Below are 26,017 nucleotides of genomic sequence, written 5' to 3'. Positions count from 1 at the left end.
TATTTCTCTTCTCGTGCATGGCTTAGGCATCATTTGTTGTTTTTTCTCCAGTTCTTTAAGGTGTACTGTTAGTTGGTGAATTCGGGATTTTTTTTCTTTTCGAGTGAGGCTTGGATGGCTATGTATTTCCCCCTTAGGACCGCCTTTGCAGTATCCCATAGGTTATGGACAGATGTGTTTTCATTCTCATTGGTTTCCATGAATTGTTTAAGTTCTTGTTTGATTTCCTGGTTGATCCAAACATTCTTAAGCAGGATGGTCTTTAGCTTCCAAGTGTTTGAATTTCTTCCAAATTTTTTCTTGTGATTGAGTTTCAAAGTATTGTGGTCTGAGAATATGCAGGGAATTATCTCAAGTCTTTCAGTATTGGTTGAGACCTGATTTGTGACCCAGTATGTGGTCTATTCTGGAGAAAGTTCCATGTTCACTCGAGAAGAATGAGTATTCTGTTGTTTTAGAGTGGAATGTTCTGTATGTATCTATGAGGTCCACCTGGTCCAGTGTGTCATTCAAAGCTCTTGTTTCTTTGTTGATTTTCTGCTTAGATGATCTGTCTACTGCTAAGAGTGGAGTGTTCAGGTCTCCTATTATTAATGTATTATTATCAATATGTTTATTTTGGTTAACATTTGGCTTGAAGTGGTCAAGTTTAACTCATTTAAAATGGTTGATGCTGTCTTAAAATCAAACAATTTATCCTGAGCTTCACTTCTCTCCTTCCAATGATCTGCTTATAGAGTCCCATGTGAGGACCACTTAGCTATTTTCAGTACTCTTAAATACTTATGCTAATTTTATTAATTATACATGAAAGTTTTACATATATTATCATTCAATCCTCAAAACAAACATATGAAATAGGTACCATTCTCCTAAAGATATTAGGACCCAAAGTATCTCCCAGATAAGTTGCAGACTCAGGATTGAAACCCAGCTATTTCAATTGTCATACTATGTAACCCTCTTTTACTTGCATGCTAACTTCTCAAATTCTCCCCTAAATAATGGGTTTATATCTTTTTTTTTTTTGAAGAGTGTTTCAAAAACCTTTCAGTAGCTCTTTGAAATATTTAGAGGAGGCCTATAGATTCACACCTTCTATTATATGTCCCTCCCTCCTATTTAACATGTTTTTAATCTGATTTAATCAAAAAGCCTGTTAAATGTCTTTTTTCCTTTCACTGGAAAAAACTTTTTTGATACGTGATAATATGGCTTTGATATTTCCGAGTGTTTCTGACATTAAAAAGCCTAATTGAGGGCTGGTGAGGACATTCTTGGGAAGGAGAGTAATGGTGCACAGGTCCTTCTATCTCAAAGAAACCTGAAAGATAAGTGGACAGTTCTATCTAGCTAACACCTAGTTTTCCTTATTTTAAAATCAAATACAAGAAAAGATGCAAAAATGAGATCACTGCTTCTAAGTTTTTAGCTCCCCAAAATTGCTCTGCTAAGTTCAACATTATGGTCTCAGCCTCTGGCACTGACTTTCAGCGTGCTCCAAGGTGACAGGATCTGCCCCTGGGAGATCAGCCAGCTGGATCCCAAAGGTGAGGAACTAGGTGAGAACTGAAGAAAAATCAGTCAGCAGCTCAAATTTTATTCAGTTTGATGGCCTTAAGAGAATCCGGCGCACATCGTCTTATGTAAATATGCGTGGAGGGAAGATACAAAGCGCATCACTACAGATGAGGTCAGCAGTTGGACAACACATATGGTTGGGGCATTCTGTGGCTGAGCTCGTGAGCAGAGTGCAGAGACTCGAAGCATTTATTCTAGAAATGGAATATGAGCCCGATGCTGGGTGATCCACCATCATTCATTCAGTGAGCGCATATTTACTGAGCAACCTCCATGCCCCACGAACTGTGCAGGGGAGTCCATTGTGAATGGAACAGGCAGGTACTGGACTTCATGGGGATGTCCTTCTAGCAGAGGACTGGGACATTGAGCAATTAACTGCCTAATTAGTATTTTAATTAAAGCTGTGAAAAGCACAACAGAGGAGAAAATGGGGTATCAGGGAAAGATTCCTTGAGGAAATGGTGTTTGAACTGAGCTCTGAAGGCAGTCCGGAGGGGAGAAGGATAGGAAATGGTACATGGGAAGGCGGAAAAGGCACAGGGTAGAAAGAAGCATGAGATATGGTGAATGAGGCCAAAGCACAGACAGCAGAGGGAAACGTGGCTTGAGATGAAGTAGATGGAATAGCTACATTAATGATTCCATTCTTGCTCCTAAAAACAGCATAAAGTTAGTATAGGGAGCAATATAAGATTTGCCCCCTGAAATGATCATTCTGGCTGTTGCTCTACAAAAAATAGGTTAGAGAATTCTCTTATCTTCTACTCCAATATTCTCCTGTTCCCAAGGCGAGTCCCGGACAAACCACCTCTGAAATCCCTAGTAGGCAACAATGCAATTAAAACATTTGAAATCTTAAAATTTATTTTTCTAAGATTTTATTTATTTGAGAGAGAGAGAGAGAGCACACAAGCAGGGGGGAGAGGGACAGAGGGAGAGGGAGAAGCAGACTCCCCACTGAGTAGGGAGCCTGATGTGGGGCTCGATCCCAGGACCCTGGGATCATGACCTGAGCCAAAGGCAGGCACTTAACCAACTGAGCCACCCAGGCACCTCTGAAATTCTAAAATTTAGAGCAAAAGAATTCCTACAATTCAATAATAAAATAGACAATCCTCATAGAGATTTTGCCAAAGAATAGTCAATAATCCCATGAAAGGATGTTCAACATCATTAACCATCAGGGAAATGCATGTGAATACCATATGAGCTATCACTTCACACCATTAGGATAGTCATATAAAAAAAGACACACAAATAACCTTTTCTCTGTTCTTGATGGTTAATACTGCCACCAGAATGGGTCACTTTGCATCATTTTTTCTAGGATATGACACGCCTTTTTAATTTGCACACTGACTTATTTATGGAGCATTTTCTACTATTTTAAAGTATTTATCTGTTCAATTTGCTCAGGCCTCTTTTTTAAGAGCACCAATCATCCTTATTATGTTCTATCTTCTTTGCCAAGGATATTGCTCATTGCCTCTATTTGTATTTTTGAATCACTGTTTTCTTTTGTGTTGTTGTGTGACTTCCTGAAGTCTATTTGCCCCCTGATGATACCTTCAGTTGTGCTGACTTGGTTTTTTGCAGCTTTTGGTGTGGCTTTCATGTCTGTGACAGGTAATTTCCAATGTCACAATATAAAGTTCCCTTCTTCCATTTCTTCCCAAGCTCTCCCAGTTTGCTGTCGATTTCCCTCTCTGTCTCATGTCTCCTCTGAGCTCCTGCATCTCTCCTTGAGCTCCTTCATCTAGAGTGAGCCTGTCTACATCTCTCAGACTTAGAAAATGTGGATTCTTCTTCTGTTTCTCTTGAAATGTTGGTCCTTTCTCTCCTTTTCCCATAGGTTTCCTTCTTCCAGTTTTTATGGATGGTTCCTTCCTGATGGTTACTCAGCTTTGAAAAAGAACAGGTACCTGCTCAAGAAATATGGAGAGGGACAGGGACAAGGCCAGCAGTGTGGCCAGTATGAGTAGAATCAGTGTGCAGCTTCCAGATGTATCTCTTTAACATTCAAGAGACCAGTGTGGCCATGGCTATGCCAATTCAGACATAAATTCCTGCCAAAGTCTCTCCTTAACACATTTCCTGAGGTTGCTGCCTTCAGCTGGAAGGCAAGTTCAGAGATGGTACATGAGCACAGTCTTCCCTGCAGCCCTCTACTTCCCATAGGTTCCCTAATGCCCCTGTGGTTCTGAACAGTTATCCTTTTAGGGACACCACCATCTGGCTGACCTGCATCTTGTCACTCCAATCAAGGACTTACTAGATATGTCTTTCAGGGTTGTGGCACTTATTTGGAGAATATAAGTGCCTTGTTCAAAGTCTGAAGGAAGTGTATACTGCTCATCTTTGTACAGAATTCATGGTATTTGGCAGGTATACCACAAAGGTTTCAGCTTGAAGTTTGGCAGGTTTTTTTTTTTTCCCCACTGAAGATGAAGTTGGGCTTCTGTTTTACGTGGACTTGGGATGTGGAAGCAAAATTAAGTGGGTTTTTCTTTCCCTGCTACTTTATCCAGAAACTTTCAGAAGGTCCTAAAAAAAGTCAAATCTGCAATTCTTCTAGCAAGCAGTTATTAACCAAGCACGACACCAAAATAGTAGTAGTAATAATAGGTACATTTGTTGGAACTCCATTATTTTGTCAAGTGCTTTACATACATGATCTCATTTAAATCTTCCCAACCCTGCAAAGAAGACTTAAGCTCTACTTTATCAATGAGAAAACCAATTTCATGGTCCCACTGTGAGGCCAGAATAGGATGATGGAATTTCAGATCTCTAGATTTTTCATTTCATGGAAGAAAAACTCAAATAATGTACTCCCTCTGAGAGTAGGACATATAAATAACATGGTAAGACAGAAGACTGGCCACAGCTCATAGGCAGACCTGCCCTCAAGAAGCAAAGACCAAGAGTCCAAGCTTGAGTTCACCTAATTAACTCCTATATCCTGAAACCACTCCCCATAATCCTGCCTTCACAGATCAGTATTTTTTAGAGTTTTCTGTTAGAACCTAGGTCTAATTGTATGCTTGAATTTATCATTGGAAATTTATAGATATGGACATTTACATATAAAGAATTCCTTTTATAGCTTTCCTGTTAGGGAATGTTTGGTTAACTATAGCATCTTTCCTGAGGGGTTTCAAAAGTCTCTAACAATTCATTCACCTGCAGAGTACCTAGATAAATATTAGTACAGCCACTTTATAAGTAGGAAACCAAGGAAATGGGGGAAAGGGGAGAATACTGACTTTTCCACTGATTAAGTATAGTAAACTGTTGATTAGTATGAGTGGCAAGACAAGATATACTTTGTCTCAACATAAGCTGAAAGAGAACCTTGTGACATACCTCAGGATTCCACTAAAAGAAAATACTATCCTATATAGACTGAGCTCAATTAAAGATTTCCCAGATACTTGGGTTTTTTTTTAAGAGTTTATTTATTTTAGAGAGAGAGCAAGTGAGTGGGGAGAGGAGCAGAGGGGGAGGAACAAGCAGACTCTGCTGAGTGCAACCTGACATGGGGCTGGATCCCAGGACCCTGAGATCATGACCCGTGCTGAAATCAAGAGTCTGAGGCTCAACTGACTGAGCCACCCAGAAGCCCCTCCAGAGACTTAGTTTTATCTCATCCCCGCATGCAGCTTTGAAAACTAAGGCTGTGGTGTGTTCTAGTCCAAGAAAAAGATATATCCTAAGATTTAAGTTGGGAATCTTTGTTGTCTCCAAGTTTCATTACAAGTCTGTCTTTATCCAAGTATCAGCTTAACAGAAAAGAGTTGTCAAAGCATCTTTGAGAAAAGAAAAGCCCATCTGGCATCCACCTTTTACTACTCTTAAGTTTGGTAACATTGTCCTAATGAATAATTTCATGGCAATTTGAGCAATGCCCATTCTATGCTCAGTTAAAGTTCAACTTTTTTTGAGAGCACTCTTTTCACTCATACAATGCTATCTTACTCATTTAAAATGAGAATAATTTCTAACAGAGAAAAGCTACTGAATTAAACCTATTCCTCACATAGGAATTTACTTCAGATTTATGTAGACATGTTTAAATATTTTGGGAGCAAATGGGGCAATTTTTTAATGCAAAGTTTTAGTGGTATCAAGATAGTAAGAAGAAAAATTCAAATATGTAATGAAAATGTTATTTAAACATACACAAGTTGATTAGCAATATTTTAAACTAAAATTTGTGCCTTTTTAAACATTAAAATTTGTATATTAAGTGAAAGAAGTCAAACACAAAGACCACATATTGTATGATTACATTTATATGAAATGTCCAGAATAAGCAAATCCACAGAGACAGAAAGTACACTGGTGGTTTCCAGGGGCTGGGGAAGAAGTAAATGGAAATGATTGGATGATTGGAAGGCAAACACGGGGTTTGTTTTGGTTTTTGATTTTGGGGATTTTTTGAAGTCATGACACTGTTCTGGAACTAGACAGTGAATATAGTTGTACACCTTGTGACTACACTAAAACCACCAAATTGGGAATTTTTAAATGTTGAATTTTGTGGCATATGAATTTGATCTCAATTTTTAAAACTACACTTTAAACAACAAAAATTTCACTAAATACAGAAGAGTCAAATATTTCCTAGAACCAACTTGAGAAACTTTAACACATCAATCCCTACAACCAGTCTTTCCTCCCACATCATGGGATTGCTAGGCATGAGGGCACAGAAACTGCTGTTAGGTACAACAGGGCATTTAGAAAGATGGGGGTTCAGAAAACTGGGGTGAAATGCTTGGGCCACTGAGGAAATTAGGTCCTCAGCAGTCAGGGAGTCACACTGGGACCTTTGTGTCCTGAAAGAGTAACATGCTTATTTTTGCAGCACTGACCATGCCCATGAATGCATTGAGGGATCAGCTGGACTGCATCCAGAACTAAAGAGAACTGTAGAAGACCCCAACTTCATCAGGGTCCATTAGAGCTGATCCTACTCAGGCAATCTGTTCATGTTAAGTTTTCACAGCTTAGCCCAGACACAAGAGCCCCAGCCAACCTCCAGACACAAGAGTCAAAATAATAGGATTTTTGTTTTAATGCACTGATTTATGGGGTGGTTTGTAATCTGACAACAGCCAGTAGAACTTGAAAATAAATACCATCTAGAATAAACTGGTATAACTGAATAAATTCTCAATAATGGATGAAGTAAAATAAATGTTGAAATCAAGGAACACCAGGCATTTTGAGAGATATGTTAACAAGGGGTACTATAAATAGCTACACAGAGTAGGAAAGAAAGAAATAGGTCTCTTAACAGCTGAAAAAAAAATCAAGAGCATATTTCTGGCATCTTAAACAGTAAGGTATTATAAAACACAAATTGTGATATCACTGTAATCTAAAGTCTACTTGCTCACGTAATACGGCAAGGTACTTTATTCCCCCTGCAGGGAACCGAAATAACAAAATGTTGTCTAAGTAGCTCCAAAGGGGGAAACCAGGATCAAGTAGGGTAGAATCAAAAGAGAAGCCAGTTTCAGCTCAATATAAAGAAATCCTTCCTAACAAATAGAATTTTTCAAAGGTGAAGTGTGCTGCTCTGTGCAAAAAAAGGGCTTTCTAATGCCAGAGCCATTCACACAGAAATATCTCAAGGTGACAGCCAATAAGAGATGCCAGCCCCAGGTAGCTGCTGAGTCACTGCAGGATTTTTCCAATCCAGATTATCATTAGCTTCACCTAAAACACTGGTCTGACCTTTACAAGTTAGCCAAGGTAGGTAAGGTAGGTAGGCTACCAACCAATTACCTAGTACTCCATTAAAACTGAACTGCAGGGGCCCCTGGGTGGCTCAGTCAGTTAAGCGTCTGCCTTCGGCTCAGGTCATCATTCCAGGGTCCTGGGATCGAGCCCCGCATCGGGCTCCCTGCTCAGCGGGAGTCAGCTTCTCCCTCTCCTTCTGCCCTTTCTGCTCACTCACTCGCTCGTGCACTCTCTCTCTCTCAAATAAATAACAGCCTAAAAAACAACAAAACCTGAACTTCAATCTAGCCACAAGTTTCCAGATGATTTTAAAGCTTTCAATAGCTTTTGACAAAAATAATGGCCCTGTGCACCCTGAATGTTCCAACCAGTTCTGCTGACTCTTCCTACTGCTCTTGCCAGTGTTCCCTGTACTGCAGCCACGCCTGCCTCCCGGCGATTCCCCCACCGGCCGGCCACGCACTTGCTTGTTCAACCTGCCCGCCGACCCCCAGTTACCTGTGGGACTCGCTTCTTCACTTCTTTCACGTTTTTACTTAACAATCACCTTCAAGGTGATGAGGCCTTCGTTGGCTACCCAAGGTAGGGTTTCTTTCCCACACCCATCCAGACACGTCCTATCCTCTCTTCTTCCTTGATTTTGTCCTCAGTACTTATTACCACGTAACATCTAATGTTCTCTAACATAAACCTCTTCTTCATTAATTTTTGTTTATTTTCTCCACCAGAACATAAGTTTCAGGAAGGCAGAGATATTTATCAGTTTTGTTCATTGCTGTATTCCTTACCCTAGAACCAGGCCCCCGGCACACACCTGTCTGTTAAAAGACTGAATGAACTAGATCGGGGCAGTCAAATGCCCTGTTTTTGTAAATAAATTTTTATTGAAACAGTCACATGCATTGCTTTATGTATGGTGTATGGTTGTTTTGGAGCTCTAAGAGTGGAAATGAGTAGCCGCCACAGAGGCTGTGGCCACAAAGCCTAAAATATGTACTACCTGGCTCTTTTATAGAATAGTTGCTGACCCCAAGTGCCCCGGTTATGGTGCATGTCAAGTTCCGGTTCTAAATGTCTAGGTAACTGAACTAGATTAATGATGGCCATGTATTCCTTGCAGCTCCTATTATCAAGGGTTGGAACCTCTTTTCTCACCTCTTGAACCAACGTGGCTTAGCGATTTCCCTCAACCAACAGCATGTGACGGAAGGGGCATGAGATTTCTAAGGGGCTTTGCAACCTCTGTGCAGGTTCTTCTTGAATGTGGCTGCCATGTCAGGAAGGCCGAGGGAACGCCCCTTGAAGATGAGAGGCCCCCACTGAGGATCCAGGGATACAAGGGAGCACAGCCCATGCTTCCAACCCACAGAATGGGGAGAAAATAAGTGACTTATTTTAAGAGACTTAGCTTTGGTGTGGTTTATTATCTAACAAAGGCTAATTGACACAATAAAATTTATTATCATTTTTAGATTAAAACCTTAGGGCAAATTTCTGCTTTTCTTCATATACCTTCATACTATTATAATGGCAGCAGGCTCTTCCTTGACTTATTAATTTATATGTAATTTTCTGTTATTTCTTTTTTTGCTGTTGTTTCTTAATAACTAAATGTTATAAATATGTTGACTTGTAAAGATTTAAGAGTAGTTCTGAGAAAGTTTGAGTGAGTTACTGTATAACAGAAGTTGGCAAACCATGGCCAGTGGGCTGGCCACCTAATTTTGGAAACAAAATTTTATCGAAACAAGATCATGTCCATTCATTTCTGGATTCCTGATGGCTGCCTTCTTGCTATATTAACAGTACTGAGTAGTAATGACAAAGACCATAGGGCCTACAGGCCTACAGTATTTGCCATCTGGTCCTTTGCAGGAAATGTTTGCCAACCTCTACTGTACAGCATTATTTTGAATCTTAGTCATAAAAGTAAAAGAATCTAAGACAGTTATCAACTACACTTTCAAAGTCCAAACAACGCTCAGTGATTTCCTGGTTTCTTAAGTAAACACCAATTCCGGGAGTTTAATAAACCTAGTAAGAAATGAGTATTTTGATTTCTGACACACCATAAACCAAAGGAGACAAACGTAATTTCTTTAAATGCCTCTTTCAAGATGCTACAGTTTTTTGGCTGCTGCAGTGTGTCATGTAAATACATTTTTCTGACAGCTCTGCTGGTAAAACTCAGCTAAAATTAATATCCATTATTGAAAGGTCATTGCACAGGGACAAGCCAGCAGCCAGTTTTAAAATGTTAATAACTCTGATATTTTTCAAATGTAAACAAAAGGTCTTCTTTTGTTTTATAATTCTCTCCCTAAATGGTTCGTTTATAAATGAAAATGTTTCAGCAAAAAACCTAAATGACGTAATGCCGTTGCATGCGGGTGATATGTCAGTGACTGTGCTTAACAGAGTTAGTGTGCTCTGTGAAAGGCCTACCAAGCAGCGGACACCATACAGCGGACACCATACTGCGACAAGATGCCACCGATCAGAAGAAACACATTATTTTATATACCACTAAGAAAAAAAAAAAATGCTGCCAATCTCATTACATTACATGCTTTATCACTTAAAACTCCATCGTGCACTCTGTACAAGTGCTCTTGGGGACTTCTGATACGGAGTTTCTCACCTATTGCCTTTATTTGGGCATAAAAAGGAATATGTAAGTAAAATTAGTTGGTTTCATTTTTCTGAAAAGCTCTTCCCATTTGGAGGAGGACTCTTCTCATTTTTCAACTCAGAATCATCAATGTCCCTGTTCTTCTGCATGCTTTGTACCATCAGAGCACTGATACAAGAGAGCGTGGCTGGAGCAGACCACCCCCCGCCCCGAGGTCTCTCCCCATTGTTAGTGCACAGTCTGTGGATGAAACTCAGCTGCCACTGGCCCAATACAGTGCCGTTATGAGGCACTTGAAAACAAGAATAATCATTTCTTCATCTATCTTCTAGTTCACTTAGATGAAGGTGATTTTTAAAGTATCAATGTTAGAAACAGCTCTATGTTCAGAAGAGGGAATTTAATTTTGCGTGAATTGTAATAAATATATAAACCAGTAACTGAGCCAGAACCAATCCGAAATAAAGATTAACAAGAAGATTTCATTCAAACCAACCACATACATTCAAGGCTGTGCGGTGGCAGGTCGTCAATGACTCTTCACGTGGCCACACTCCAATAAATCTTAATACACTCTGGGTTTGCAAACATGCATTGGGTCTTTACCCAGCCCCAGAAAAATCAACCCACACATTTGTAGCTGCCACAAGCAGCTCATGATCCCAAGTCATTCATCCACCATCTCCTGAAGTCCAAACACAAAGACAGTTTTGCACATCATCTTTCAAAGGCAACAGCCTACCCATTCTCAACCCTTGAGCCCCTTCCATTGTGACATTTGGAACACAGAGTCATCAGCAAAATCTCCCAAATTGTCCACCTCTTTCTATACGTATCTGGGTGGGGTTGTTTTGTTCCATACAGCTGCTTCTGGGCCAAAGGTTGGCAAACGTTTTTCTCAAAGGGCCATATGGCAAATATTTCAGGCTTTATGGGCCATGCAGTCTGTATCTCAACTATGGACAGTGCCATTATACAACAAAACCAGGCAAAGACGCGCGTAAATGAATGGACATGTCTATGTTCCAACAAAACTTGATTTGTAAAAGTAAGCAGCCAGCCACCAGGCTACAGCTCACTAAACCTCAGATCAACAGTCTCTACCACCTGCTTCCTCTCTCCCAATTGCTATCACCCTCAAACCACTAAATCACTCCCGCTTATCCCCTGAGCGCAATATTAACACTAACGTTATTAATATTATTACCATTAACTAACACTGCTCTTGCCATAATTACTTTTGTGATTTCCAGTTCACCCCACAAAACCTGGAATGGGGCCAGATACCACGAGAACTGAAACTTATCTGGTTGGGGGTGGGGACAGACTTTAAGAAGAAGAAAAAATTATGAGCGTAAAATTGCCCCTCTGTAACGACACTTAAGCTTCATTAGCTTGGTGGTAAATCTGCCTGTGCTTCTTCAGCTGCTCCAGCTCGAACAGTCCACTGAACACAAAATCTCTGTAGCCATCAAGATCACCTCATAAACAATCCTTCCATGCCTGATCTCTCACTTCCCTAATTTCCTGTCCTCTAGCATTTTGTCCTTCATCCTGCCTCAGCCCTGGAATTCCATGCTTTCACGAGCCAGTAGCTGCAACCTCTCTAATCTCAACTTCAGACATCTGACTCCTTACTCCCTCTCTCAACCAGCCAACAGGGCTACTAAGAATCCTATGGGCACTGTCTCACAGTATCCTAATTCTCAGTCCAAGTTAAAATGCTTTGAAGGGATTCATGGGTGGGCTTTTGGTTTAAGGGAACAAATAGTAGTAAGATTTACAGGAAACCGAGTGACGTCACTAAGACGGTGATACAGATTGTTCCGGACTTTGCTCCCCTCACAACAAGTGACAGCTGTTTAGGAACAAGACACCACTAATTCAGAGAGAATCCTAGAACACAGAGGTGAGGCTGAAGCACACCCCTGTTTCAAAGAGACTGAGACAGACTGCATTAGAAGAGTAAGAGAATTGTCTTTCTCTGTTTGACATAAGCAATAGCATGGAGGACCATAAGGGAAGAGAGGGAAATCCAAAGGGAGAGAAATCAGAGAGGGAGATGAACCATGAGTGACTATGGACCCCGAGAAACAATCTCGGGGTTTCAGAGAGGAAGAGGGCGGGGGGAGGGCGTAACAGGGTGATGGGTACTGAGGAAGGCATGTGCTGTGATGAGCACTGGGTGTTATACTTAACTAACGAATCATTGAACAGTGCATCAAGGACTAATTATGTACTATACAGTGGCTAACTGAACATAATAAAAAGAAGAAGAGTAAGAGAAGCAGCTACATGTTGAGCATATTGCCCCTCCCCCAGGCCAGTGTAGCACCACAGGGAAAGGTCCCTCTGAGCCTTCAATTCCTTCAGTGGGAAAAAAGAACCTGCGGGGACAACCAACAGCCCCCTAACATTGTGGGTTGCTATGCAGGAGCGCCTAGTCTGATCTTGCACCACAGGGATTGCAAGGGGAATCTGTGGGGCTCCACCATGGGAAGCTTGACTAACAGTGAAGCAGGAAGGGGCTTGCAACATCCAGCACAGGGATTTTGGCAGACTGAGCTTACACCCGAGGTGCCCAAGTAGTAATCTCAATGAATGGCTTTGCTCATCGTAGATTCAGGTTGGGGGTGCACTATGACCAGGGAACTCAGGGCGGGGTACAGATCTGCCTGATTTGGATCCTCAAACAAGTTTTGCTATCCCTAGTACCCAGTTTGCCATGCCCAGGCAAGAAGCTGAGTCATAGCCTTACCTGCTATGGAGAGTGACTTCCAACACAATCTGACCAGTAGGGCTGGTGCCAACTGGAAGCAGCGTGGACCAGTGGTACTTGAGCCAATAGGCAGGTGAGCAGGCAGAGCTGATCACCCAAAGAGCAAAGCCAGAACTGGGTATGGAGCATTCCTGTACCACACACAAGCAGGGGAATTCATTTGCAGCCAAGGCTGAGGGTCATTCCTGACCCCTCTCAACTGGAGAGGCTGTTGGAATTGACAGTAGCCTGGCATGGCCCCTTCACATCCTGTTCAGGCAAGGGAGCAGCGACATAGCTCCACCCACTGTGGGAGTGTCATTTGGCCCCATCTGACCAGAAGGGCTAATGACAAATCCTAGAAGCTGTGCAGCCTGATGGCACTTGAGCCAAGAGATGGGCAAGCAGAGCCAAAAGTTTGCAGAGCAAAGCCAGTGGCCCTGTTCAGTCAGAGCACTTGGGGTGTAAGTTGGCTTGACTTAAGACAACAAAGAGCTTTACCAGCTTTGGAGCCACTTCTCCTACTGTGCCCAGACAGGAAATCTAATCCACAGCCCTGCTGATTGCTGAATATAGCCTTCAGCCAATCCGACCAGGGTACCTAACAAGAGCACACAGGAAATTTTATAGCCCATTCAAAAATGTAATGTACGGTGGCACATGAACAAAGAGCACAGCCCATGGTTTCCCACATCTGCAGAGCAAAACTGGCGGCCTCACCTGACCAGGGAATTCAGTATACACCTTGATCTAATTCAGATTCCCAAATGATGAGTTATACAGGTGCTGGGTGCCATCCTACTGCCTTGCCAGGACAGGCAAGCTAATTCATAGCCCCAGTCTACTACTGAATAAAGTCCCCAGTCTTGACCACCTAGCAAGCCTAATCAGAGAATCCAACCAACCAAGGAGCCCATCCTACAGCCTCACTCAGGTAGGGAATGGAGCCAGCAGTCCTACCCAACTGTTCTGTGCCAGCGGCACATCCCCATCCCTGTCTTCAAAGGACAAACAGCTGCCTTACCACAAAAGAGACCAAAATAGCCCATCCCACCTGCTCAAGGTCATTACCAGCAGACACACCCAGAAGCGCTAACTGGTGAAGAATCATCTCTGCAAAGTTGTAAACTCAAGGATATTGATTACTGAAATGTGTGGATATAGACCCAAAGAATCAGGATCATGAAAAGTCAGGTAAATATGACAACACCAAAGGAAACTAATAAAGCTCCAATAACTGGCCCCCCAAAATGGAGATCTATGAACTATCAAAGAATTCATAATAATCCTTTCAAGGAAGTTTAGTGAACCATAAGAAAACACAGACAAGTAAATGAATTAGGAAAACAATGCATGAACAAAACAAGAAGTTCAACAAGGAAATGGCAACCATCAAAAAAAACAAACAGAAATCCTAGATTGAAAAATACAATAACTATACTGATGAATTCAATAGAGTTTCCAAAGTGGACCCAGCAATACAGAAGAAAGAACCAGTGCCCTGGAGTATAGGACATGGTAATTACACAGTCATAAAAGCAAAAGGAAAAAGCAACGGGAAGAGTGAAAAAGCCTATATGAATTATGGGGACAATATGAAAGGAAACAATATCCACATTATGGAGATTCCGGAATGAGAAGAGAAAGGAACAGAAAGTATACTTAAAGCAACAATGGCCGAAAACATCAAGAAGCTGGAGAGAAAAATGAACATCTCCATGTCTGAGGCCCAAAGGACCCCAAATAGGTTGAACCTGAACAGGGTTACAGGGACACATTATAATTAAATTGTCAAAAGCCAGAAATAAAGAAAGAATTTAAAGAACAGCAAGAGAAAAGAAGGAAGTTACATACAAGGGAACCCCCACAAGACTACTGACAAATTTCTCAACAGAAACTTTCAGGCAAGGAGAGAATGGGATGACATATTTAAAATACTGAAAGAGAATAACTGTCAACCAAGAATTCTATACCCCATGAAGTTGTCTTTCAGAAATGGAGGAATAAGGACTTTCCTAAACAAACAAAAGGAGTTCATTACCATCAGAACTGCCTTACAAGAAATGCTAAAGGAAGTTCTTTGAGTGGAAGTAAAAGTAAAATACCATAATAAAAATATAAAAAGATAGTATAAATCCCACTGGTAATGGTTTAAGTATATAGTCATAGTTAGATTCTGCAATATGGTAATAGTGGTAAATCACTTACAACTCTAGTTCACAAGTATAAAAAAACTAATGTATTAAAAATAACTATAATAATCTGTTATTAATTACACAATATAAAAAACACATAAAAGTAACAGCAATAACCTGACAGAAGTAAAATTGTCAAGTTTAAAAATTCTACTGAAGTTGTTATCAGCTTAAAATAGGGTGTTACAAGTTTGAAATATCTTATGTAAGCCTTATGATAACCACAAGGAAACAACCTATAATACTTACACAAATAACATGATAAAGAAGTCAAATCACAGGGATGGCAAAAGACATCAAAACTCATAAAAAGCAGGATAAGAAACAAAGAACAATGAATCTATAAGATAACCAGAAACAACAGAGTGGCAACAGTAAGTCCCTACCTGTCAATAATTACTTGAAATAGATTACATTATCTAATTAAAGGACATAGAATGCCTGAAGGGATTTTTTTAAAAATCCAACAATATGCTGGCTACAAGAGACTTCACTGAGAGTGAGGGGATAGAAAAGGACATTTTAATTAAATGGTAACCAAAAAAAGCAGGAGCAGCTTTACTTATATCAGACAAAATGAATTTTCAACTACAAATGATAAAGAGACAAAGAAAATCATTACATAATGATGAAGACATAACAATCATAAATAAGAGATGTTTAACTCTAGAAAACAAACTGAGGGTGGCTGGAGGGGTGGAATTTGGGGGGATGGGGTAATTGGGTGATAGGCATTAAGGAGGGCACTTGATGTTATGAGCACTGGGTATTATATGCAACTGATAAATAATTAAATTCAACCCCTGAAACTAATAATACAGTATATGTTAACTAAATTGAATTTAAGTAAAAAATTAAATATATTTATGTGCCAAACATTGGAGCTCCTAAATGTATAAAGCAAAAACAGATATAAAAGGAGAAATAACAATAATACAATAATAGTTGGTTACTTTAATACCCTACTCTCAACAATGGATAAATCATCCAGACAGACAATCCATAAGGAAACAGCAGATTTGAACAACACTAGACACCAAACAGAGCTAACAGACATACACAGAGCATTTTATCCGACAACAGCAGAATTTACGTTCTTCTTGAATGCACACTGACCACGTTCTAAGACAGATCATGCATCAGGCCACAAAATAAGCCTTAGCAAATTTTAAAAGACTGAAAAAATATCAAGTATCTTCTCTGATCACAATGGCATGAAACTAAAAATCACTAACAATAGGAAAACTGGAAAATTCACAAATACATGGAAATTAAACACTCTCCTGAACAACCAGTGGTCAAAGAAAAATTACAGGTGAAATTTAAAACAAAGTTTGAGACGAATGGAACTAGAAACATATCAGAATTTATGGGATGTAGCAAAAGTAGTTCTAAGAGGGAAGTTCACAGTAATAACACTTACATTAAGAAGCTAGAAAGACCCCAAAGAAACAACCTCAATCTACACCTTAAGGAGACAGAAAAAAAAACAAACCAACTAATAATGTAATAGCATTGTATGGTGACAGATAGTAGCTACACTTGTGATGAGCACAGCATAACGTATAGACTTGTCAAATCACTATGTTGTACACCAGAAACTCAACTATACTTCAATAAAAAAAAAAAAAAAAAAACTGAGCCCAAAGAGGAAAGATTAGAGCATAAATAAATGAAAGAGAAAAGAGAAAAACAGTAGAAAAGATTAACCAAACTAAGAGTTGGTTCTTTTGAAAAGATAAACAAAATTGACAAACCCTTAGTTAATAGTTAATCAAAAGAGAGGGAGGGAGGGAGGAAGAGAGGAAGGGAGAAAGAGAGAGAGAGAGAGAGAGAAAGGACTTGAATCAACAAAATTATAAATGAAAAAGGAGGCATTACAATGGATACCACAGAAATTCAAAGGATCATTAAGAGGCTACTATGAACCAACAATACACCAACGAACTAGACAACTTACAAGAAATGGAAAAATTCCTAGAAATGTACAACTTACCATACTGAATCAGGAAAAAATAGAAAATCTGAATGAAGAAAAAATAGAAAATCAGGAAAAAACAGACTGATTACTAGTAAGGATAATGAATCAGTAAGCAAAAACCTCCCAATGAAGTAAAGCCCAGGACCAGATGGCTTCATTGGTGAATTTTACCAAACATTTAAAGAAGAATACCAATTCTTCTCAAACTCTTCCAAAAAATCAAAAGAGCAGGGAACATTCCTGAACTCATTTTACAAGGCGAGCATTTATCCTATTACCAAAACCACAAAAGGACACTACTAAGAAAGAAAACTAAAGGCCAATATCCCTGATGAATACAGATGCAAAAATTATCAAGAAAACACTAACAAACCCAAGTCAGCAGCACATTAAAAAGGATCATTCACCACGATCAAGTGGGATTCAAGGATGGTTCAACATATGCAAAATCAATGTGATACATCACATTAAGAGAATGAAAAGAATCATATGATCATCTTAATAGACAAAGAAAAAGCAGTTGATAAAATTCAACATCCATTCATGATAAAATCTAACAAATTAGGCATGAAAAGAACATATCAACATAATAAAGGCCATATATGACAATCCTACAGTTTAACATCATCCTCAATCGTGAAAAGTTGAAGGCTTTTCCTCTAAGATCAGGAAAAGACACGGGTGCACATTCTCACCATTCCTCTTCAACACAGTACTAGAAGTCCTTGCAAGAACAATCAGGGAAGAAAAAGAAATAAAAGTCACTACAAAGACATGTAAAAGGAATTGCAAACAAAGAAGTAAAACTTTCTCTACTTGTAGATGACATTACTTTATACAAAGAAACTCTAAAGACTCAACCAAAAAACTGTTAGATGTAATCAGTAAATTCAGTAAAGTTGGAGGATACAAAATTAACAAAAAATCAGTAGCATTTCTATATGATAACAATGAATTTTCTGAAAGAGAAAGAAATCAATTCCAATTTCAATTGCATCAAAAGCAACAAAATGCTGAGGAATAAAAATTTAAGTAAAGAAGTGAAAGATCTCTAGTCTGAAAAATACAAGATGTTAATGAAAGAAATTGAAGAAGAAAGGAAGAAATGGAAAGGTATCCTATGTTCATGGATTGGAAGAATTAATAACGTTAAAATGGCAAAAATACAAAAAGCCATCTATATATTCAATGCAATCCCTATGAAGTTGCCAATGACATTTTTATAGAAGTAGAAAAAAAACTCCTAAAAAGCTTCTGTACAGCAAAAGAAACCATCAAGAAAGTGAAAAGACAACCTATGAAATGAAAAAAACATTTGCAAACCACATATCTGATAAGGCAGTAGTATCCAAAATACATAAAGAAATCATTTGTTGATTCAAAATCAATAGCAAAAAAAAAGTAACCCAGTTAAAAAATGGGTAAAGGACCTGAATACACACTTCTCCAAAGAAGATACACAAAAGGCCAACAGGTAAGTGAAAAGATGATCAACATCACTGGTCATTAGAAAATGCAAATTAAAACCACAATGAGATACCATCTTAGGTCTGTCCTCAGTATCTACTGACCAATAAATGGATAAAGAAGTTATGCTATGTGTGTATGTACGTGTATGGATGTATGTGGTTACTACAGGTGGACAGTGCAGAGAGGAGGAATAGGAAAAAGGTGGTCAAAAGGTACAAGCCCCCAGGTGTAAGAGCAAACAAGTACTAGGGATGTAATATGCAACATGATGACTACAGCTAACACTGCTATACAATATATAGGAAAATTGTTAAGAGTAAATGCTAAGAGTTCTCATTATAAGGAAAAAAACGCCCATTTTTTTCATTTCTTTTTATTCTATCTATAGGAGAAGATGAATATTAGCTGAACTTTTTGTGGTAATTTCACAACATATGCAAACCAAACCAGCATGCCGTATGCCTTAAATTTATACAGTGATGTTTATTTCCCAATAAAACTAGAAAAAATATTATAAGAACATAACAAAGATTTTGCTAGACTTATATTGTAAGAAACACCACCAATTCGGACTAAAAAGAACAGGGATAATCCCTTTTAGGATGAAAAGAAGTTGTAGGGTCCCAAACGTCTATAGATAGGAATCAGGCTTAGAATCCTACTCAGCTACAACGATGGGCCATCTTTATGGAAAAAGAACAATGATCCAGAAGTTAGAGACAAGAGCCATAGAGAAGCATTCGCAAGGAGAACTACTCTCAAAGCAAGGGATATGTTCCCCCCCTGTGGAACAAAGGGAAATCAGGAAATGTGTTTGCCAAGATTTCAACATTATCATGCATCAGTGACTGCTATGTCCTTTTTAGTTTTGCCTTTTAAATAAGAGTTTCTATGAGGGTTCTTCTTTCTGTGTCTCCTCATTAAGTCTAGAAATGTGGCAGAGCAGATAACTTGTGTCCTTAGTTCACAGGTCTTCAAGTTTGAGAGGACCAAAATTCAAGGAGCTACACCTGACAAAAATGTACCCAAGGGGTCTCATGTATCTCTAGACTTAATTTAGATGACAACATCCTTGTTATGAAGCCTAGAAGAAACCAAGATACCCTTCAGCTGGGGAATGGATTTAGAAAAACAAAAAAAACAAACAAAAAAAAAAACCTGTGGTATATCCAGACAAATGGAGTATTATCCAGTGCTGAAAAGAAATGAGTTAACAAATCACGAAAAGACATGGAGGAACCGGGGCGGCGGAGGCACACCTGGGTGGCTCAGTTGCACCTGCTTTTGCCTCAGGTCATGATCCCAGAGTTCTGGGATCGAGCCCCACATTGGGCTCCCTGCTTGGCATGGAGCCTGTTTCTCCCTCTCCCTGTCTCCCCTTACTTGTGCTTGCTCTCTCTCTCTCTCTCTCTAGTGTTCTCTGTGTCAAATAAATAAATAAATAAATAAATAAATAAATAAATAAATAAATAAATAATTTTTTTTTTTTAAAGACATGGAGGAACCGGAAATGCATATCACTAGGTGAAAACCACTAATCCTAAAAAGCTACATACTGTAGGACTCCAACTATGACATTCTGGAAAAGACAAAACTATAGAGACAATAAAAAGACAATTAAAAGGGGAGAATATAAATGGGGGCAGGGGTTATATGAGAAATCTCTGTACCTCCCTCTCAATGTGGTTTTAAACCTAAAACTGGTCTAAAAAAATAAAGTCTTTAAAAACGTTTTTAATCTTAATGTTATAGGTATGCATAAGATGTAACATAAAGCCACCCTCAACTCATCCGATCTCATTTTCCAAGATGCTTTGGACTAAATATGTTTTTATTGTGATTGACAGCAATAAGTCTAACTACCATGCTTACACTTGTACTTCTTGGTTTATCATCTGTAACAGTGCCTATAGGAGGAAGGAAAATTTGAGCCCTAAAGGAAAATAAATGAACTTAGAGAAAATACCACAATCTAACCACATTTCCTATTTTTGCTGATAACATTATTATTATTTATAGATTCTTAAATATCTATTTTGATTCATCAACTTTGAAGAGCACTTCTTGACTCCCCGCTACATATGATGAGGAAAATAACAAACAGGCAGAAATCAGGACTCAAAATGAATTCTAAGAAGCATTTACCTTGTTCATAAAGTAGCTTCATATTTGAATCTTTGCAGGCAACCAGATTGTTGAGCAATGCAATCACACTTTGCATGGTGTTACCCAGAATGTTCTCCTGATGTTCCTGCAATAGATCACAATTTCCATCATAACTATACAGAATTGTAATTACATCATGATAGAGACAAATGATCAAATGACCTCCATCCCTTCATTCTTTGCACAAGGTCAAATAATTATCTTTCTCCGCTTTAATGAAGCAGATCCTACTGCGTTAAGGCACTCCCACTCCCCATCAGTGTGTTAGGTCAGCTGGGAGGCAGCATGAACGCTTCAGAGCACCAGAGCTGCTGCATGCAGTCCCCTACCCACAGCTGAGTGACAACCACACAGCCCTCTGGGGTTTAGATGGGGGACAGGGGAGTCAGAGTGACTAGGAATCAACTAAACGGAGCTGAGGAGACCACACCTGAAAGTGACTGAGATCGCAAAATAAAGCTACCATGTCTCAGAGTGACAAATGCTGCAGAGTGACCAGGAGACCCTTGATGGACACATGGTTTCCAAAGCTTACAAAAACACCAGCACTGCATCTGGCTCTAAAGCACCTCTGTTGCCAGATGTGTACCTCCCAGCAACGCCAGCCACTTGACGTTCCGAGTCGCACCATCTAGGTCTTCCCTTGGTCTGAGACAAGGAGTTTGCTTTCCAAATACTGGTGCCTAAAAATTTCTACCTTTTTTTAGAAATACACACTTAAGAGTAGATGTTCATGTTTGAATGTTCCACTGACACCGGTTTAAGAAGATGAATAAGGAAGCGATGGTCTGCCACCAATTTCATCTAATTATTCATACGGTTGGTTGGAAGGAAAGGGTGATTAATAAGCACAAGATGACACAACATGTTATTCATGATAAAGTAACTAACGATACATAGGAAACCTATGCTGGTCAAGAAAAGAGAAGCTAATAAATCTTTTCGGGTTTTTTTTTTTTTTTTGGTCCCATTCAATAAAATAACACATTTTGCTCCTTGTTCCAACACCAGCCTGTCAGCAAATACAGGGCAGTTTCATTAGAGATAAATCCATTGTTCCTTCAATATACACATTTCTTATGATTAAATGTACCTCTTCTATGACGCTCTTGGTAATATTTTTGCCTCCCTGTGAAGCCAATACTTCAGTTTTCCACTGTACTCACGGGGTGAGTGCCACTTGCTAATATAGGCATTTCCTTTAGTACAAAAGCCAACTATCCAAATCCCTATTACCCCTGAATACTACAAATCCAGGACTGTCCCCTGGCCAACCAGGTTCTCGGACTCCTGCCCTGAAGGTTCTAGAGTCCCTGCAAAATGAAGGACTCTGCCAGCCCACAACTCAGTCTGCAGAGGGGCATAAAGCCAAGGTGCACTCTGATCATTAAAAGCCCCAGCCAACCATACTACTGGGTGTCTCCAGGATTGAATATCTGCTGCAGGAAATAAAAGAGACCACTAATCCTATAACCAGACCAGGAGAAATGGTTCCTTTTCTTTTCTAACCATTATCAAAAACATTGTTGTTGGATTTCAAGCCACGCATACACTATGACCTTTGTTTAATATAAAGTGAGGGCTTTGTAAAAATTATAGTAGAGATTTCTATTTATGCACTCTTCTCTCTTATAGATAGATATGTGCTTCCTACATAGTGTTGGGGAGGAAGAGCGTGGAACAGAGTCCTTGCTCCTGCTCGAGATGATGCCGCAGTTCTCCAGGGGGTACTGAGACAGCTACTGCTATGGCTCAGGTCATCATTTCCCCCAGAAAGAATGAAATACACGCAAAGAGCAGTTGAGAAGGCATAAAAATGAGTTAAACACACTTCCATTAACGTCTATCAAATTAGTTTGTTTCATTTCTCTTAGCAACTTTAATAAGATTTGTTCTTGCTGTTCACAACCATATTAGCCTACAGGGGATAAATGATGCATTGAAAAACAGCACGGTTACTTAAAGTCAGAGTAGAGGATTATATGAAGGGAGAAAACAGGGGGGTAAATCTGTGGGGCCAGAGTTGTTCTCAGGCACTCTACAAGCCTGGTGTAAAGACAAATGGGAAACTCAAGTTTGATTCAAAGACCACAGGCCAGAGTCGGAGGGGAGGGATGATCCCGATGAAATACTGGGTCCCCATTAGATGCTCCTCTAGGGCAGCCCCTCTCCCCAGAAAGCTATGACTGAGTTCCAGGGTAAAAAGATTATAACAGAAGGCTAGGAAAAGTCCTGATGTCTTTTTTTTAATCCCCACGGCTCATGAATAAAAGCAAGGAGTCCACACCATTGGCACCTCAATAAATGCAAGTAAAGCAGTATAAGGAGAGAGAGCAGCAGCTGATGACTTGCAACAGGGCCTTTGACACAGGGTCAGGGGCCCAGGCAGCAGTGGCCTCTGTGATGATCTTGGCCTGCGGAGGAACAAGGCAGTGCTGACAGTTTGCTGATGGGGCACTGGGTGCCAAGGCCCGTATCCCAGGCATGTAACCTATGTCACCATCACATCAGATCCTCAAAGAAACACTGAAATGGCTACACGTCTCCCTTGCTACAGATAAGGCCACTGAGGTTGGCGAGGTGAAGTGTAACTTGCCAGGAATCAGCCAGCTCTTCAGCGGTGAAGCTAGGACTGGGTCCGTGGGATGGCGGAAGCCACACACCTGATCACCATGCAGCGCTGCCTGCTGACCCACAGTCATGGGGCACAAGGAAGGAGAGACGGGAGTCAGAGCGAACAGCCCACCAGCACTTCCCAGCTTAACCCGTACCACCTGAGGGCCCATGGGGTGAGGTGGCAGGAACGTAAAAGGGGCCCAGAGCAGGGGGTGGAAAAGCCGAGAAATACTGAACTGGGGCAGCTCTGGTAGCACTGCCCTCCCTGTGCCACCATGACTGGCATCTCTTGGCTTCATAAGCGTCCTCCGTAGATACCACAATGCTCTAAGGCACAGAACGCAGGAAGCAAGATGGAGGTGCCAGGCAACTCCAGGAAAGAAAAGAATAAGCTGTTACTCCAAAGACTGGAAATACATACCTTGAGACCCCGACCACAGCCCCACTGCTCAGACACTCAGCATGAGCCTTGGCGGCCGGGTAAGAAAGGCAGCCGAGCTCATCAGAAAAGGCATCGCCAACCGCGCACAAAGCCACAGAAGGCAATCCCAATGCATTTTAAGATTATGATGAAAAAATCCTTTATCCATAACCCATCAATAAGCACAGCTGACCTAATTTGTGTGTCTAATGCCATAGTGTGCAGACATTTAATAAACAGAGCACTTGAGAGTTCTAATAAAACATAGCATTTGCCAGTAGAGATAATTAGAATTGAAGCAGCAAAATTCTAGTGTTTGGCAACATAGATGAAACAGCTTCATTAAAATGTACAGCTTCAGCAAATGAAAGGCAGGGGAGCACTGGACCCTGAAGAATCAGCCTTCTCAAAACTAATTGCTTCAGTGCTTAAAGAGGACAGCTCTGAACTACCAAGGGCATGGCAAGGAAACACTACTGAAAAATGATCAGCCTTCCCAGAGCGGTTTCACTGTAAACAAAGCATTATACTTTCCTCTAATATCTGAGGACGGAAATGGCACTAGAAGATGTCAGATGGCCAGACTCAAAAGTTTGGCAGGGCTCTCAATAGTCAAGGCAGGAAACACCTTTAGCAATAGAAAGTCACGATGAGCCATGGTCACTCTCTTTTCCCTTAGTATGGGGTCAGGATTCTAAAGAGGGCAAATTAAAAGACAACCACCAGTCCCCAGGGAGGTTGGAAACCAAGAGGAGGCAGAAAAGCAGAAGCACACGCAAGAGTCGTGAACGTGAAATCTATAATCTCTGGGAAATAAACACAGGTCACGTCCTACTCAACACACAGTGAGATCACATTTCAGGGGAAAAACTTTTTGCACGTTGCACTACAGGATGCTAGTCTACTGCGCATGTTCTGGGACATAGTACAGAGAAGACAGAGAAGGAGTGTGTGTCTGCTCACTTTCCTTTTTATACTTTCTCTCGTACAACTAGATTCCTAGACATCTGGAGCCCACAGGAGACTCTTCAGAGCATTCAGATGAAATAAATGTATTGGACGGAGTGGAAGACGACCATTTTGCATACTACTGATTTTTCACAAGGCGGTACCACACACAGCTCCAACTCAATGGGATCTAAACTGAACTCACCCTGTCCTTTCCCCTCACACATCGTCCTTGGCTTCCTGTCTCAATGAAGGGCTCTATCGTCTGTCCACCATGCAGCCATAAATCCCAGAATCACCTGGGGCCACTGCCTCTCTCCTGCCTCCCACATCCCATCTGTGATAAATTCCCCCTGATTCTCCCTGGACCCCCTCTTGAAGCTCTCCTCTGCCAAAGATAAGGTGGGGACAGTTTGTCCCCTGTCTCCACTGCTCCTCCTGTCCTCCACTGCTAACCAGGCTCCTCCTTCTCGAGTGGCAAGACTCATCCCCATTACTAGGGCTTAAATCTGGGGCCTGCAGGCCCAGGGAATATATTAGAGTCCACTGTAGGCCCAAGGTAGGGGGGCCACTGCTTCCCACCACCCCGTTTGTCCAGAGCCCCAGGGGGATTCAAAGGCCTGAGGGAGGGAGGGCCATGAGAACCAAGGGATGGCAGAAGCAAGGGTACTGTAGCTCAGCTGCTCTCAATCCCACAGATGTATCATGTTATGATTTTGGAAATATTCTCATATTTATTGACCCAAATTCTGACTCCTAGGGGTAAGGAAAACGGAAGGAAACAAGGTGAAGGAACACAAATTTAAAATTAATCGCCACTCATTTACCTCATAAATAAATAAATGCACACACACACACACACACACACACACACACACACACACACACACACGATTTCCTGGGAGGCAAGGGCAGGATTTGGGCATCCAAAGCTAGAATGTTTGGGGTGTGATGAAGCTGGGGATGGGGTAACTACCACTGGGCATTTGCTCTGCCGGTTGTGAAACAGTTAAATAGCTCCTCTGTCCTCTGGTCAGGGCTGCTGGGGGCTTAGCAGCTTCCGAGGAGGCTCAAGGAGCACCTCAAGCACGCTCTTCCCATCTGTAGCCAAAGATGTAGGATGCTCTCACCATACAAGCTTGGAGGTATAGAATTAAGTCTCTTCCTTGATTTCGGTCATCATCTTTCTGATTAAAAGACATGAGAGAAAAGAATTTAAATTTTTTAATTTGACTGACAGATAGTATAGAGGCCCTGTAGCAGCAGCAAATACAAATTCTTATTTGCAATACATTGCAGCTGACACAGAAGGGAGGCTGTGCATCAAAAGGAATGAGATCCTGCCATTTGCAACAACGTGGATGGAACTGGAGGGTGTCATGCTGAGTGAAATAACTCAATCAGAGAAAGACATGTATCATATGACCTCACTGATATGAGGAATTCTTAATCTCAGGAAACAAACTAAGGGCTGCTGGAGTGGGGGTGGGGTGGG

At 40.7% G+C, this 26,017-nt stretch overlaps 1 protein-coding gene across 4 annotated transcripts in view; it reads right to left on the bottom strand.

The window, feature by feature from the left end:
- The window catches only part of ULK4 (unc-51 like kinase 4), a 608,666-nt gene that overhangs the window by 234,671 nt on the left and 347,978 nt on the right, over positions 1 to 26,017 (bottom strand). For all 4 annotated transcript variants that reach the window (XM_025883716.2, XM_025883719.2, XM_073901588.1 and 1 more), the window contains one exon: positions 20,517 to 20,622. In XM_025883716.2, the coding sequence (XP_025739501.1) occupies positions 20,517 to 20,622 (106 nt within the window). The remainder of the gene's footprint in view (positions 1 to 20,516; positions 20,623 to 26,017) is intronic.

This window comes from Callorhinus ursinus, unplaced genomic scaffold (genome assembly GCF_003265705.2).
Source record: "Callorhinus ursinus isolate GAN/ISIS: 27379988/994484 unplaced genomic scaffold, GSC_fseal_2.0 scaffold1, whole genome shotgun sequence".
NCBI lineage: Eukaryota > Metazoa > Chordata > Mammalia > Carnivora > Otariidae > Callorhinus > Callorhinus ursinus.
The sequence above is the reverse complement of the archived record's forward strand: the minus strand, read 5'-3'. Positions and strand labels throughout refer to the sequence as shown.